A 17030-nucleotide genomic window follows, 5' to 3' on the forward strand; every position below is an offset into this window, starting at 1 on the left:
GCCATGGAAGATTAGGCAGTGGGCCAGAAGAAATTTGAGGGGCGCAGATTGCTAATCTCTAGAGATGGAATTAAAAAATGCCTGTTTCTTGGAGACTATGCATACAGATCGGAGGATGTGTATATTGCCTGGGGAATGTACAAAATGCAGTCAGGATATGCAAATTTCCCATGACCTGTTGGACATTATGCATAATGGTCAAAAAGTACAAAATTCAGCTGATATATGCACATTCCCCAAAGCCAGTTGGGGATGATGTATATTGACAGGGAAGTGTGCACAATTCCCTCTTCACGGGTGGATGATATGCACATTCTCCTTAAAGCTGGGAAATGTGCATAATGGCCAACTGTAAGTTACTCAACTTGCATGCCCCTTAACATGGATATGGATGTTGTGTGTGAGATTGGTGTTGCATATATCAGCTTTTCTTCCCAACCCAGACGGTGAGCCCACATCTGTTTTTTCAAAGAAGAGAAGAGAACCATTGCCACTATCTCTGACTTACCTTTTCCCACCTTTGCTATAAGCAGGATCCACAGCCAGTTCAACAAGAAGGAAAAAGCACCCTGGTCATGGCATCCGTTGTAAGAGAGTGGAATGGCGTAACTCAGAGGTAGCTGGAGGTAGGTAATATATAAAAAGCAAGACCTTGGAGGCAGAAATGTAATTTTTGACCAAACATGAATGTTTTACTGGCAATGTAAGTCTTCAAGTGTTAGAGAAAGGGCTGGCAGTAAGAGTGGGAAAAGCCAAAAAGGCAGCTGGAACTAGGGGAAAACCAAAGATGGGGAGAAGCCATCTAAATGGGGGAAGTGAGAGGGGAAACCAGCTGTTGCAGACACCTGGTAATGGATAAGGAAGCTAAAATGGCAAAAGGAGAAAATGCAGACGGTAGTTATAGGCAACATAGTTTTCAACTTCACTACCTCATGAAGAGATCTTACCCTGCAGACACAAGGAAAAAAAGATAACAAAACATTCTAAAAAAGTTTAAGTGTTTATTGACATGGTGTGTGTCTTGTTTTAAACAACAATCTTTCTCCCAAACCTTTCCTCTAGATGTAGTAAAAGGAAGAATTTGCTTCCATAGATAGAAAACTTGTCCATTTAATAACTTCCGTAAGTTAAGATGACAGTTTCTCCAGCAACACTTTTGTTGCTGTTGTGTTATCTTTAGTCCTTTTTTTAAGTTTTGGAATAAGACTTTTTAGTCCATCTTTGACTTGAGTCACGACATCTTGATCAGAACTCTGAAGAAGGCTATAAAAAGGGAAAGAAAAATTCAAAAACAAATCTTACAATTAAGATCAGAATGAGATGCTACAAGCAGCAAAAAGAAATAAATGCTGGAGAGTAGATCTACTTTGTCGAAGTATAAATTGCCTACTAGCAAGAAAGTGTACAAAGTATATAAGTACATGACACTTTAGCAAAGCTGAGTTTACCGAACTCTGGAGAATTCCCTGTGAGATCTTATTCTTTCCTTCAAATGCTGCTTCTGCTCAGAGTGTAGTTTAAATTGAGCAGTAGAGGGATTGTAACCCAACCCAGGAATGACCAAAGCGACAAAGCTGTTGCTGTGTCCCAAGCCCTGCCAACTCCTGGCAGTCATGGCAGAAGGTGATTTGCTTTGCTGCCCCATTTAACGGCTGGAGCAGCAGAGGGCCCTGGTTGGACCCCACTCTGGGGCATGGATTGGCACAGGGCTGTGGGTGCATGTGGCTGACCCAGCTCAGCCTCTGCCCTGAAAATGCCACATTTGGGGGCCTTACCCCAACTATTGCTGTTGGGAGAACTACCTCCAGGAGTCTCCCTACATCAATGGTGCTGGTGGAGGGGCCCTGAGCTTCATCCCATCAGCACTGGGAGGCGGGGAAGATGGCATCCTTGAACTTCTGAATAAGGAGGATTTATTTAGCTCAATTTTTTGCAGAGTGGTATGACCTTTTCAGTGTAGACTTGAGAAATCTGTACAGTTGTTATTCCACTAGGCTAAGAAATACTTCATTTTTAAAAAATAAGATAGATTGCTGCCAGTGTATGTGTAACTGTATCTTTAGCGAGAACTAGGGATGGGATATATTGGCCAGTGCTGCTTTGAAAGCATTCCATCAACCTAACAGGCAGTATCGATTCAAGTTCGTTCTTTGTCCACTATCCACTGCTTTTACCAGTACTACTGGACTGGGGATTTGGGGGAAAATGATATTTTAAATAAAATATTGATAAAAGAAAGGAAAGCAACTTTCAGTGTCCACTCTCCTCTTCAGCAAGTGCTAAGTCCTTAACGTGGGCAAGACTAGGCTTGCTTCCTTCTGCTTGGATTATTTGAGTGGAGGGGGATGGCAGAGAGGAAGAAACATGTATTGCAGTGATATGAGTAAAATCAATAAAAGAACAATATATTTGGGGGGGGGATCCAGTGTCAGGGGATAGCTGCTGAAATCTGGAGCAAACAGGATTGCTCTGCAAAGATGGAGAATATGCACACCACTGAAAAATCTAGCACTAAATCCGAATTCAGCAGAATTTTCACCCATTCGTAGTGTGAACTATTTGTGATTTTTTTTAACAGCATTGCATACAATAAAACCATAAGGTCTACTGCAGTTGATACATAGCCAATATATTTTAATATTTATTCCAAGACAGAAGCTGTAACAAAAAGAGTTTCGCTTTAAAAGGAAGTAGCTGCTCCAAATTCCATCTCTGTTGTGAGGTCCAGCAACTGCTGAAATCTAAGGCGTCAATGTGGAAGCAGCCACTGGGTCCTAGCTGCAGCCTAACAGCAAAGTCTGCCCTGACCCGGGACTAAACAAGCTGTTCCTACACACAAAATAACTGTGTGATATTAACACTGCCATTAATAAGACACATTACAGGATTAAGAAACAAAGAAGTGGATTTATCATGGAACAATACAATTAGAATGGCTAGCATTTGGCTCTCCAGAAGTTGCTGGACTACTAGCCATGCTGGCTGGAGCTGCTGGGAGTTGGAGTCCAACAGCATCTGGAGAATTACAAGTTGGTCACCCCTGCAATAAAATCTCAATTAGAGACGGCATAAGAACCAAATCAATTAAGAAGTTTTTAAAAGCCAGACAGCATAAAAAGTTATTTGCTTGGCTAAAAAGATAAATCTGGTACATGTCAGTAAGCCTTCTTGAGGAGACTTTCACAAAATGGAGTCCCATGACCAAAGGTGTCTTTTCCCTGCTCCACCTCTAATGGCAGAGGCCCTTGAAAAGACCGTTGGCAGGTTTGGCAGGGAGCAGACGTTCCTTCTGGCACTTGGAGCGTAAGCCATGCTGAAGTTTTTAGGTAATCATCAGGAATATTTTTACCAATGCCTGCAATTTTTCTGGTCAGAACCCACAAGTCCTACACTTACTCCAGAACAGCCTAACATTTTAGGGCTTTGATCCAAAGACAAATCCCTGCCCATATGACTGGAGAAAACATTTCTGCTTGTATGGCTTGAGGAACAGCCGATCCTCCCTGGCTGCGGTTTATGTCTCCCAGGGAGCTGTTCCAGAGGTTCAAGGGGCTTTCCAGAGATATGCAGGATGCAGCTTAAGAGGTGAGGAAGCAGAAGAGGGGAATAATCACCCTTCCCCTGCAGTGAATGTGGCAGTGCCTTAAATGAGAATTTTGCACAGAAGCCCAAGCAATCGTCACAAAATTACACTCTTGCAAACCATATTAAAATAGACTCTCTGTATTAACATCCTTTGGCTACATTTTCAAGTACATGACAGATTCCAATCCCCACTTTTAAAAAAATGCATGCTTTGAAAAGGGGCAGAGGAATCAACTTTGATTTCCCTGATTTCAAGTACAGCAGGCTGGGCAATGGACCCTAAATAGGGGAGGAAAGTCATGGGTCAAAGTACCCTTACTTTTAATCCAGCGTTTCCCAACTTTTTTCGATCCAACGCCCCTTTGCAAAAACTTTTTGTGCCCAACACCCCCCTCAGGTTTATATGCCAATGCTTCCTATTATACTTAATATACTTAACAACAAACTCATTCAGTTTACCGGCATTGTTTCGTTAAACAAGTTCATTTAAACATCACAGAAACAAAGGGTAGCGAGTGTGTCCCATTCCTGAAGAAAACCAGCGAATAACTGACTGTCTGCGTCACCCGTTTGCACACAGCACTCATCCGTTGGAAGAATGCGCCCTCCACCAATACACCCAGCTTATCAAACACTCTCTCGTGATTGGTTCCAACATCCCTCAAGACAGCATTGGAACATTACCTAGTGCCAGCGTGGCTAATATCCCCATTCCTTGATATGATACTGGCCGCTATTCAGAATTTCTTTACTAAACAACGCACACTATTTATAATGTTATTTCCATGAATTGAGACTATTAAATACATTCTAACTGGGGACAAAACAGTTTAAAAATTAATGATTTGTGTATTAAATAAAATCAAACGTAAATGCTTCAACTGTAGCATCAGACCGCCAATTTCAACGCCCCCCTAATGAACCCAAATGCCCCCCTAAAGTTTGTAGTCATGCCAATGCCCCCCTGAAAGGCTGTAATGCCCCCCAGGGGGGCACTACCGCCCACGTTGGGAATCTCTGTTTTAATCCAACCAGGAAAACTACCAAATTCTTCCAAGCTACACAAGAAGTGGATTGGACTGTGAAAGACCAACCCAAATTGTATTTGCATTTTGACAAATTTGTAGGGCAGTCCAATATCTCAGAGAGTTCAGGTCTCCTGCTCCCCTGGTGCATTCACTATAGCTGCCCAATTTCCCTGCTTTTTAAAGTTTGAGAGAAATAGCTGTGGGCTATAGGTATGTTCTTAAACCACAAGTTTTTTTGCCTATTAGTGAATTTCCCTGCTTTTTACTCAGAGAGGTAAGAAATGGGATCCTGTGCAAGTCTGCTGAGAATGGATTCATCGTTTGCATGCTTACTGAGTTCAGAGGGATTTACTCCCCTGTAATCATGCTTAGGATATGTGAAACTGACCACAGGGGATGGAGAGGGGGGAGGAGGGAAGGGCAGGGGGGAGGAGGGGGATGGGAGCAGGCAGGAGAGGAAGGGGAGCAGGACAGATTTGATCATTTGCATGTTTATTGAGTTCAGCAGGATTTACTCATGTGCAATCATGCTTAGGATAAGTAAAACTGACCAGGGGGGAAAAAGGGCTAGAGTGGGCAGGGGAGGAGGAAGAAGGAAGAGGAGAGGGGAGGAGGAAGGTAGAGGAGAGGGGAAAGACAAGTCTGATCATTTTCATGCTTATTGAGTTCAATGGGATTTACTTCTATGCAATCATGGTTAGGATAGGTAAACTGACCATGGGGAAGGGGGAGGAAGAGGGGGAGCGAGAAGGGGAAGGAGTGGATTGAGGGGGCAAAGGAAGGGGGAGAGGAGGTTTGATCATTTGCATTCTTATAGAGTTCAATGGTATTTATTCCCATGCAATCATGCTTAAGATAGGTAAAACTGACCATGGGGAGGAGGATAGGGAGGGGAGGGAGAAGAAGGGGGAGGGAAGGGGCAAGAAGGAGGGGATAGGAGGGAGGAGAGTGGATTTGAGCATTTGCATACTTTGAGTTCAATGGGATTTATTTCTGTGCAATCATGTTTGAAAATGGAAATGGACTGCCTTCAAGTCGATCCTGACTTATAGCGACCCTATGAATAGGGTTTTCATAGTAAACGTTTTACCATAAAGTTGTTTTACCATTGCCTTCCTCCGAGGCTGAGAGGCAGTGACTGGACCAAGGTCACCCAGTGAACTTTATGGCTGTGTGGGGATTCGAACCCTAGTCTCCCAGGTCGTAGTCCAACACTGACCTGGGGGAGGGGCAGGGAGGGGAGGGGAGGAGATTGGGTGGATGGGCACTGGGCAGAGGGGAAGCCCCTTTCCTTTCCAAAAGGAAAACATTGTGAACAGTATCATTGCTTTTCAGTGTTTTCTCCACCTTTTTATTCTACAGCAGGCACATTTAGCCGCTCACCCAAATTTAAACCAAAGCTGTCCCTGGCCACATCCACACCAGGCGTTTAGTTCACTTTGGACAGTCATGGCTTTTCTCAAAGAATTCTGGGAAGTGTAGTTAGTAAAGGGTGCTGCGAGTTGCTAGGAGACACCCTGTTCCCCTCACAGACCTTCAGTCAGAGTGGCTGACTGTTAAACCACTCTGGCCACTGGAACCAGAATAAGAGTCTCTTGTCAGCACCCTTCACAAACTACACTTCTCAGGATTCTTTGGGGGAACCCATGACTGTCTCAAGTGAAATCAAAGTCTGGTGTGGGTGTGGCCTCCTGATTAGGCAAGCCCAGCAGCTGTGAGTCTGGCTTTTAGATCACAGACAGTTGGTTGTTACTGAGCATGCCCGACACTATCATTGGCTTCAAGCCAAAATTTATTAAATTAATTAAAAATCAGCCAGGCATTTTTTTAACTTTTAAATTGCAGAAGATGAAGGTCAGAGTATGGGGCAAGGTCAGTAATAGGATTACAGGTCCTCTGTGAACATGGCTGATTTTTAATGAATTTCAACAGATTATGAGAACTCTGCCAGAAAAAAAGTCCAGAAGGGCTCTTGGGTTTTTTCCTCTCTTTTTAGACTTTGAACTCTCTATTCTCTCTGACTGTTTTGTGTATCGCCATGAAAATTTAGAGAGTTGTCAAGCAAGCATTTCTGAGTTCAGGACTATGTTTTGTAAGGTTTTGTTTTGAAATGAGCTTCTGGAAAGCATCAGAATGGTATGGGGGTATTTTCAATTTAACATTGCGGAATGTGAAAAATCCACACTGGCTATAGTATACAGCCACTCTCGTGGCTGTATAATAAAAAGATTTTAAAGGATTGCCTTTACTTTCTCCTTATCCACCATTTAGAATCTTTTGGGGTCATTTTGGGAGTGGATGGATAAATGGCAAAGTTCTTTAAAAAAGAAAAACAAATAAAAAAACCCTCCTCAGCTGATGCACTTCTGATCTTGATACTGGCATGCATGTTAGGCCACTATCCAGATAAATTTATACAATTATTTTGCATGCCAGCAGTAATGAACACAGGCAGTAATCAGATGTAGCAACCCAGAGAACATATGAAAATGTGCATCACCATCTTTATCGAAGGTGGCAACATACACAACTTGATCCATACTGCACAAGTAAATCTAATCCCCACCAGCTGCACTGAGTGTTGAGCATCTGGTTCCAAATTCAGTGTCAGGAACCATACAAGCAGTTCTGCTAGATGCTGACAGACATACACAGGCATACCATGTATCCAGCTCTAGCTATGGAATCTGCACTTATGTCTCCTTACTCTATCAGCTGAATATGCTTTACAACCAAATGCTCAACATTTAGAATGAAACATGTTTTAATACACATTAAATCAAGCAGGGCTAACCTGTGACCCTCCAGATGTTACTGGACTACAAAGTCCCATTATCCCTGATCACGGGCCATTGGGTTCAGGGGAGTTGGAGTCCAACAACATCTGGAGGGTCCCAGGCTAGCCACCCCTGCATTAAATGAATAGTTAGAAGAACCCTGAAGTTTGCCATCAAGGATGTGGTTTAGATTTAGAACACCACTGTACACCAGCAACACTCATCCAAGACCTTAAAGTTAAGATTTTACAATGCATTTAATCAAAGTGATTGCTATATGATTCAGTGGTTAAAGAGATCCCAGCGGCATGCCATTCATGTACATGGGCCTCTTACATCAGTTTCAGTAGAAAAGCAAAAGGTGCTATTTGTTACTACAGTGTGGGTCTCCTTGCTCCCTTCTACAGATGAACCTTTGCTTACTAAAAGGGGGCAATAGGCACCTCCAGGACGTGTGGTGCTTCTTAGGGATTGTTACCAATTTTAGGGAGGGGGAAGCAAAAAATGCATCATACTAGTGGGGCATATTGAGCAGAAACACATATGAATCACATATTCTCTGGTGTAACCTCAAAAGGGGAGGACTTGTCTATCTTTCCTCAGGTCAAGAAGCACAGACTGAATCTGGAGCCTACAGATTTCACCACTTGAGATGCTAAAGAGCTCATGGTTCAAATGCTGTTGTCACTTCAGTACAATGGCCAAAGCTGTGCTAAATTGTGCATACTTTTTAATGAAATATATAGACACACACTTTTTAAGTAAAGTTTAGCATTTCTAGAACAGCAATTGATTCCTTTCCATTCTACACCAGCTTTTTCACAACTATTTAGAAAAAAACCTTTGCTGTAATGCTTGAAACAGCTCTTTTCAAATCTTTACTCAACATCTGCATGCAGGATTAGAGACTTTAAAGAAATTAAGCATCCTTATCAAATGCAAGGGATCTGTTTTAAAATGTCGTACAAAAATTCCACTAGATCTGTGGTTAGAAAGACAAGAGCTGAGTGTGAAAACTCCACATTCAGAAACCTATCAGCAGATGCTCAATTTAAGCCCGATGCATTTGTAGTGACCCAGAGAGTCTGGTTCTACTTTACTTTGTATCAGGACTAAAAAAGTAGTGGTGGTGGTGGTGGGAATTAGAAATGGGATAGCAAGGATTTATGGAAAAAAGGCCAATCCATTTACAAATTTGGCTCAGGATTTCCATTTTTTCCCATCAGGTCAGAGTATCTGGTAACTCTAGGGCTTTAGTTCAACTGTCCCTTCAGCAACACCTTTACTTATGCCATTTCAGTTTGCTCTTACCGATTGCCAGGCTGGATTACTGTAATGTGCTCTATGTGGGGCTGCCCTTGAGGTTGGTCCGGAAGCTGCAGCTGGTGCAAAATGTGGTGGCAAGACTGCCCATTGGGGCAGGGTATTTATTATTATTATTATTATTAATTATTATCCTGCCCTTCTTCCAAAACTGGAACTCAAGGCGGGTTCCAGATAAAATAGATACATATAGTTACAAACATACAAAACTACCTTAAAAATCAGACTATTTGCAATATTAAAAACATTTAAACATACAGTTAAAATGAATCAAACTGTATCACCAACGTGTCACCCTGCTGCTGAAGGAACTGCACTGGCTGCCCATTTGCTACCGGGCCAAGTTCAAGGTTCTAGTTTTGGTGTACAAAGCGCTATACAGCTTAGGACCAAGATACCCGACAGACCGTCTTATCCCTTATATACCCAGTCAATCACTGTGCTCTGCAGACGAGGGTCTCCTGCAGATACCATCTTATCAGGAAGTCCGTTCTGCACAATATAGGAAACTGACCTTTAGTGTGGCGGTACCTACCCTGTGGAACTCCCTACCCTTAAATATTAGACAGGTGCCATCTCTGATATTTTTTCAGCCCCTATTGAAGACCTTCCTCTTTCAACAAGCCTTTTAAGTAGAGTTTATCCCAGTCTGCTTCTGTGTTGGAATTGCTTTTTAATATGTTTTTAAACCCTTTTTAAAAAAAACAGTATTTTTAAGCTTTTTTAAAGATCTCTTCAAAGCTTTTTAAAACAGTCTTTTTAAAGCTGTTTTGTTTTAATGTATTTTAAAGTCTCTTTTTATGATGTTTTAAAGTGTTTTTAGTGCTTTTGTTTGCCACCCTGGGCTCCTGCTGGGAGGAAGGGCGGGATATAAATGAAATAATAAACAAACAAACTCCCTAGACTTGAAGGCATTTCTCTGCTTTGGGAAATAATCGACTAGTAGAGGTAATAAAATATTAAGGAGCCTCCTTTATTACAGGGGCTGGTCTACGTGACATTTAGATCCCTTCTATTCTTCCATTTCTGTGATGCTCTGAATGCATTCATTGCTAGCTTAATTTTAATTTAACAGTGTATGTTGCCATAGCGATCTCAACAGCCAGTCTTTTAAAATTTGCAAGGCAGAAATTAAAACTGAGCTTGGAAACATCTAGAGTGATTTCAATGTAAAAAGGACTCATTAACACAAATCATTCATGTGCTACTAATTATGGTTTAGACACTTTTATAAGTGAGGATGAGGATGAGGATGTAAATACTTCAGTTTAACTATCATAAAACAAGTAAAGCAGTTACTTTCAAGCTGCTATTTCAGATGTATGGCAATGATGACAGGACAAAGAGCTACAGCACCAGTCTGAGTGACATTCAATGATGTCCACCTGCTTGCTCAACAGAAATCCGAAGTCCTGATGCAGAAACATTCCTCTTCCCCACCCTCACCCCTACAATCTGCTCCAGAGTGTCCCACAACCCTTCAGAGCAGATTTTGGGGTGCACGTAGAAGAGGAGAGGAAGAAGCAGCCCCATTACGTGAATGGATCTGCCTGTGCTAAGTTTAATCTCATCCTCTTATTCTCAGTAACTATATTATATACATTGCGGGGACAATCTTTATGATATTGACTCATTGAAGTAAAGGGAACTACCGTCCAAGACAAATATTTGGTACTCCTAAAGGTAGACAACTAAGTCCTCAGCCAACAAGGCATACATTCTAGTACCACTGAACAACATCTTGAGACAGAGATTGTGCAAAGGGATGAGATGGTAGGAACCAATGGGAAGTCTTTAAAAAGCAATCTCTGCTTTATTCCAGATTAAGTATACAGCACAAAAAAGGGATTTGCTGGCATATTTGTTGTCAGGCTAGTTAAAAGCAAGGTGACAGATCTTGCTTTGAAGGCAATACAGTAATACTTAATTAGTTACGTGGTTACTGCCTGATTGCAAACAGAACACTTGCAAGTAGCATATGTAACTGAAATAGCTATGGAAGTAAATTACAACGGATCTATTAAGGCCTATACAGAATTAAATGTAGTACATACCGACAAAGAATAATTGCACCACGATTTACATTTGCCCAGGTCTTCAGAAGATCAATGCCCACATGTTCTACCAATGTTCTTGCAAAACATGCTGTTAAGAACAAAGAACAGGTTAAACATCACACAAACTTATTAAAACCCTTTATAAAAAGTCTTAAACACTCATGATTTGTATATTCATGGTCTCTCTCAAAACAATGGAAGTATAATTTTCAGGACTTAATTGTTGAGCAATGCTAAAAAATAATCAAGATCATAACAGCATGTGTCAATATTTATTTATTAGTAATTTGTATTATGTATGTATTATGGTTTTATTGTGCATTTTTTATAATACTCATTGTAGTAGCTTTACTTTTCTGTACACCGCTTAGACCTTTTTATATATTAAGTGGTATAGAAATAATCTAAATAAATAAAACAAAAATAAAACAGCAGAATCCTATATGTAAATTTAGTGGCCTGGATGGAAAGAGCTAGTTTAGATGTGCACACAGTTGGATTTTAGACTTCTCTTTGCAGACTGCTGTGTCCCAAATTGCTTTTGGAAGTCCCCTTCATTTCAGAAGTGATTTGTAGTCCTGCAGGGGAGCCAAGGACAAGCTCAAACCTTCAGGCCCTCAAAACTATTTATGCAAGTAGAGAGGCTCTTGTATCCAAACCAGTTCCACATTTTACAGTACAAATAGCTTAAAATAGTTGTGCAGTTCTTTGCATATTGGCCACTGAGATATATTGCAAAATAAGGGAAACTGTCATAAACTTCAATCAGTTTAACAGTGGGGTTTATGGGCAGACAAAGACTTGAAAAATCATAAATAGTGCTGAGTTGATGGGGATGCAAAAAAATCTAGAACAAATTCATCTACTCAAAATGAGCAAAACACATATTTATTTATTATTTAATTTGTATCCCGCCCTTCCTCCCAGCAGGAGCCCAGGGTGGCAAACAAAGCACTAAAAATACTTTAAAACATCATAAAAACAGATCTTAAAATACATTAAAACAAAACAGCGTTTAAAACATTTTTTAAAAAAACTTTTTAAAAGGTTAAAAACATTATTAAAAAACATATTAAACAATTCTAACACAGACGCAGACTGGGATAGGTCTCAACCTAAAATGCTTGTTGAAAGAGAAAAGTCTTCAAAAGGCGCCAAAAAGGTTGCAGAGATGGCGCCTGCCTAATATTCAAAGGGAGGGAATTCCACAGGGTAGGTGTTGCCACACTAAAAGTCCGTTTCCTATGTTGTGCAGAATGGACCTCCTGATAAGATGGTATCTGCAGGAGGCCTTCACCTGCAGTGATCAACTGGGTATATAAGGGGTAAGATGGTCTTTCAGGTATCCTGGTCTCGAGCTGTATAGGGCTTTGTACATCAAAACTAGAACCTTGAACTTGGCCCAGTAGCATATGAAGATCAAACAGCCAAACTGGAGATACAGATTATACTCTGTGCGGTGGTAGTTTGTATTGTTTGGAGCCTTGCATTTGCTTTTTCCTATGCTCTAGAATTTCACACAAACATCATCTAAATTCATTTGGCACTGCAACTGTGGCAAACTGCTCCTTGGATGACGTTAGCAGAGCTGTGTGATAATATAGCCTGTCAACTCGCTAGACAAACCTTTCTACTGTTCCTATTAGCAACCTCATGCAAACTACCCAGTCCTGCAGAAAATAAATGCATTGTTCTTGTGATACCGCAACTACGCAGAAGCAAGGATGTAGGGAGGAGAAATCAAGACAGTAGACCTGCCTAATAGGTAAGGTATCTATTTAATGGGACTTAGACTGCAATTCTATAAGGACTATTGAACTCAATGTAACTTACTTCTGAGCAATGCCACTAATATTATGCACTGCCACTAATATTCTGGTTGTTTACTACACTGCACTAGAAAGAGACCCCCTTCAAAGCTGTGTTGCTTTTCGTTTGGATGCAGTTAAAACTATACAAACCCAGATGTTTTCAGGATGGTGGTGATAGTAAGGAAATGTGCATTATAGATGCTTCAAATAAAGTGATTCATGGTTAACAGTTAGTATAGACAAGTCTTTCCATTCCATTCCACCCCACCTTGGCCTTTTTCCATTTAGACAGACCTAATTGGTCTGTGATGAGTAAGCACACCATATTTTACAGGTTTATCAGCATACCTTCTCTGCCACTCTCCTTCATTTTTTCATCTTGTTCAATTAGCCACTTCAGAACTAGATGACCTGCAGGATGCTCTGCAATATGAAGCTTTAAAACAACAGAAAGAGTCAAGTCCTTGGGGTGCTTTTCCTTCTCATTGTGCCACAATTTATATGTTCTGAGATGTCAAGAATTAGATCAAGGCTAATGTATAACTAAGAATGCTGTATAAGTAATTGGCACACTAAGTAATCAGGAATGAGCAAATGGAAAGCCATTCAGAATGTTTTTAAAAGTTAGAGATCTGGCTCTTTGTCCAGACATTAAGCTTTGGGATTCTACTAAATTTAAGCTGCCCATAATCTTAAATCTCAAAATATTTTCACTTCATTAACTAGCTTTTTCTTGCCTTTCCATTTCTTGAGCAATTTTAAGGCCACAGAACTAAACTTCCTGTTTGGAAAATATCTGAAAGTTGTATTTGTGATGACAATGTAACAAACAGATATGCCAATATGAAGTTTTAGATATAAAGTACAAAATACATACATATCTTCAGACCAAAGTATGTGCTTCTCTTCTCCCAAAGTGTTTCTAAAATGCCAATTTGGGCGGGGGGGGGGGGGTTAGGGTTCAGAGAGATGGTGGGAATGCAGGACATATCCCAGCGTACCATTTAAATTTAGCTAAGGGACAGAATATATACATGCTGAAATTACGGAAAGAAACTGTGCATTTGACACTCAGTACGTATTCAGTGGTTCACACACCTAAAAAAAGACTATTTTCTAAGCTAGAACATTTTCAGTCTCGTTCAGCTACTAGAAATGGTTCTTGCATTACTATAAGTTTCAGGAACTGATTAAGAATTATAGGTTGTACTCCAACTCTGCATGAGTGTGTTCTACTCCCATAATTGGACTTCTGTTTCCTCTTCTCCCCCTGCACACTCCCAAAATCTGCTCTAGAATGTCTCTTCACCTCCTGGGACTGATTTTTAGGGCATGTGGGTGGCTGAAGGTTACAGGAGAGGAAGAGGAAGTTCCATTGCACACACAAAGTCTGCTGTATGAATGGATAAATCCTGTCTGTGTATCATTACTTCAGCTTTAAAGAATTATTGTGCACTTAATTCGAAACTGATGTTATCATCTAGATCTCACCATTTCAAGTATGAGACATCAGGATCTTCCATGAAAACCTGACAAGCTCCTTCCTATTGTTTGGTTGCTGAATCAGGATAAATTGGATTATCCCAATTTAATAGCTGAACTACACCAGACCCCAATGAAAAAAGCTACAAAGACCACAGTTCATAACTCTACTGCTTGTCCCTTTTCAGGCACAGGTACCTGCCCGTCTTTGCCCCCTGGAGCCATCTCTCTTGCAGCTAGACTAGCGACGGTGTTCATAGCAGGCTGGACATCACCAACAGCAGCCTTGAGGATGCCAGTGACTACAATGAATGTAGCTTTGTCCATCACCATTTCTTCAACATGTAGGTTCAGGTACTTTAACAAGGCAGGAGAAACAGCTTCCAGAAGTTCATGACAGCGAACATCTACATCTTTTTTACTGGTGGAAAAAAGGATGCAAAAACAGCAGCTATTTTACTGCAGAAGTTTGCTTTGCACAAAATAAGTCAGTCATTTTGCTGTTCAGTTTAAAACCCAAACATAAGCCCTCCCACATTTTCTCCCCAGAACAAACCAAACATAATTAACATAAATGGAAGAATGGTTGTTTTACATCCCAATCCAGAACTCTACAGAGGCATCAATGATTGTACACATGCTGATCTTGTGAAGGGAAGGAGCTGACTGACCCACATAAAAACATGCATGCAGAATTGCTCTTCTTTCCACCACAAATGAAATGCATGGGAGATCCATGCCTACATGATCCCTTCTGTTTGAGAAACAGCTGGATCCGAAGATTTCTCTTCACGTTGAAGACAACTGTCAACACAGCATACTACAGGCCTCCTCACATTTACAGCTAATACTTCCCCATACCAATTAAGGGGGCAAGCCAGGCTCCATTTGCATGGACCAATGCCCCCATGTGGGGGCTCCATGAATGGCTGCTACAATTAGCATAATGGCAATGGGCAGATAGACTGCCATGTGTGTCCAAGGGCCGATGCAAACGTATAAGGTCACTGCTTGTTTAAAATGTTTATCTTTTTGCTTTCCTCTCCAGCCTACACTTTTATTAACAGAAATACCATGGAAATAACATTTTCTGCTAGTTTCCTCTGATTCAAATATCCGTTTTTCTCTGGCAGACAGTGTTACATATAGACATCCACAAAACTTTGTGGAGTCATTATTTCATCTGGATTTGAGAGAGTCACTTGACAGAATATATATCATTTCAGGTGTCAGAACATGATTTTCTCAGGACTAGTTTGTCATCTTTTCCTTTTCAAAGACCTTTTTAATGTCCCTGAAAAAGCAAGAGAACAAAACATAGAACTACGGAACAAATGTGGCCATCATGAAGCTTATACAGAAATACATAAAACTATGTTTGTTATAAACCCTTTCTTACAAACATTTCCCAACATAACACCAATGTCACCTTACAATAATTGATTTTGAGTTTCATTGTTTCAAAATAAAATATCATACAGGACGAAATTACAATGTACCATTTGTAATTCAGTAATATGAGAGCATTGGTCAGAGGTCTGGTTACTTTTGCAAGGCACTGTATATATAATAAACTGTACCAGACATCATCAATAAAAATGGATATTTTTCCTTTTGATCATGCTTCCTCTTAAGGCATTTAGTTAACTTTTCTGAAAAAGCTATATGCTGCACTTGAGCATACTAATGTTCAATTGAAGGTTTATCTTGCATTTTCTAAAATCTAACAATGACCAAGCAGGTTGTTACCAGCAAGGAGCCATCACCTGTTTGTGAAGGTTAACCGTATCATTTTGAGACATAGGTAACAGAGGCAGCTTGGGATCATATAGTATTATTGCCCTGTGAATGGCCTGATTTCTCCAAAAACGTAAGACCAGAAGTGTTGAAGGGCTATGATAGTCCATCACATGTGGAGGAAAGTACCTGCCTCTGCATGGCCTTCTGACAATGTGGGTTTACTGAACTGTATATCTTAACTCAGGATCTATAGGATCTGTAGTGACAACCAGTCTGTGCGTCTTTAAGTTGTTTTCTTGGACTTGAGTAGAGACCAGCTTAACAGCTCTCACACTGCTCTCATGGAGCTCTTGCACAACTTTCATTCATCTCAAACGGAATTAGAAGAAAAAAATTACTCATGGACAGCATAAATCCAGGTGTAATTCAAAGAGGCCAAAATGCAATTGGCTGAACTACCAATTCAAGAGGAATTGCATTTTTTAAAACTTGCCTATAAGCATTTCCATCACCCTGCTGCAGAATTTTGATTATTGCTGGTGAGAAATACGTAGTATCCCTTGGACGTAACAGATACAGCAGGGCTTTCCTTCCATATTTGTTATTTACAATGCTGGTTAAGGAATCGCTCATTTCCTGAAAGTTGGGGGAAAGAAGAGGAAAAACCTTGTTAGCAGTGGAATGGTTGTTTTCAATGAATAATCCCATTTTCAATTCCTTAGAGAGAGATCAGAATTAAGGCTCACAATTTACACAGCTGTCATAATACATTTACCTTTAAACAAATTGTTATATAGACACCTGTGACTAAATAGTATGCTTTGTTGCTGCACAGCATGGCATGTAGATGGCGCCATTCCAAGTCATGAACAGGAAACCTACTTAACCATATGCATGTGACTGATAGCATCCATCCTTTGCACCCCCTTCCTCTGTACGTCCAAGTACTTTCCCCCTCTTTCTTTCTGTATATGTTTTCAAAAGGGGGGATATTAAAAACACCTTTAAGCATATCTGCAGGTAAAATTAGTATAAGCTTTTTAGATGCAGGTTAATGACAAAAATTTGAGAGGTCCAGCTTTGTTTATCGCCACTTATTTTGTTCTCAAGTTGGAAAAAAGGTGTTCATCACGTGTGCAAAGTCTAACAAGGTATCTGCTTTAACTTTCTCTATGAACATGTTCCTGCAGTGCTCCAGCATGTTATTGATTCAATATGCTTTTATTT

General features: G+C 40.5%; 1 protein-coding gene across 4 annotated transcripts in view; it reads right to left on the reverse strand.

Moving 5' to 3' along the window:
- Positions 1-981: 981 nt before the first annotated feature.
- The window catches only part of PUM3 (pumilio RNA binding family member 3), a 35627-nt gene continuing 19578 nt past the window's right edge, over positions 982-17030 (reverse strand). For all 4 annotated transcript variants that reach the window (XM_061629035.1, XM_061629027.1, XM_061629017.1 and 1 more), the window contains 5 exons: positions 16297-16439; positions 14262-14484; positions 12930-13017; positions 10768-10858; positions 982-1263 (listed from right to left, as the gene is read on the reverse strand). In XM_061629035.1, the coding sequence (XP_061485019.1) occupies positions 1128-1263; positions 10768-10858; positions 12930-13017; positions 14262-14484; positions 16297-16439 (681 nt within the window). In that variant the 3' untranslated portion in view covers positions 982-1127. The remainder of the gene's footprint in view (positions 1264-10767; positions 10859-12929; positions 13018-14261; positions 14485-16296; positions 16440-17030) is intronic.

Source organism: Rhineura floridana, chromosome 1 (genome assembly GCF_030035675.1).
Source record: "Rhineura floridana isolate rRhiFlo1 chromosome 1, rRhiFlo1.hap2, whole genome shotgun sequence".
NCBI classification, from domain to species: domain Eukaryota; kingdom Metazoa; phylum Chordata; class Lepidosauria; order Squamata; family Rhineuridae; genus Rhineura; species Rhineura floridana.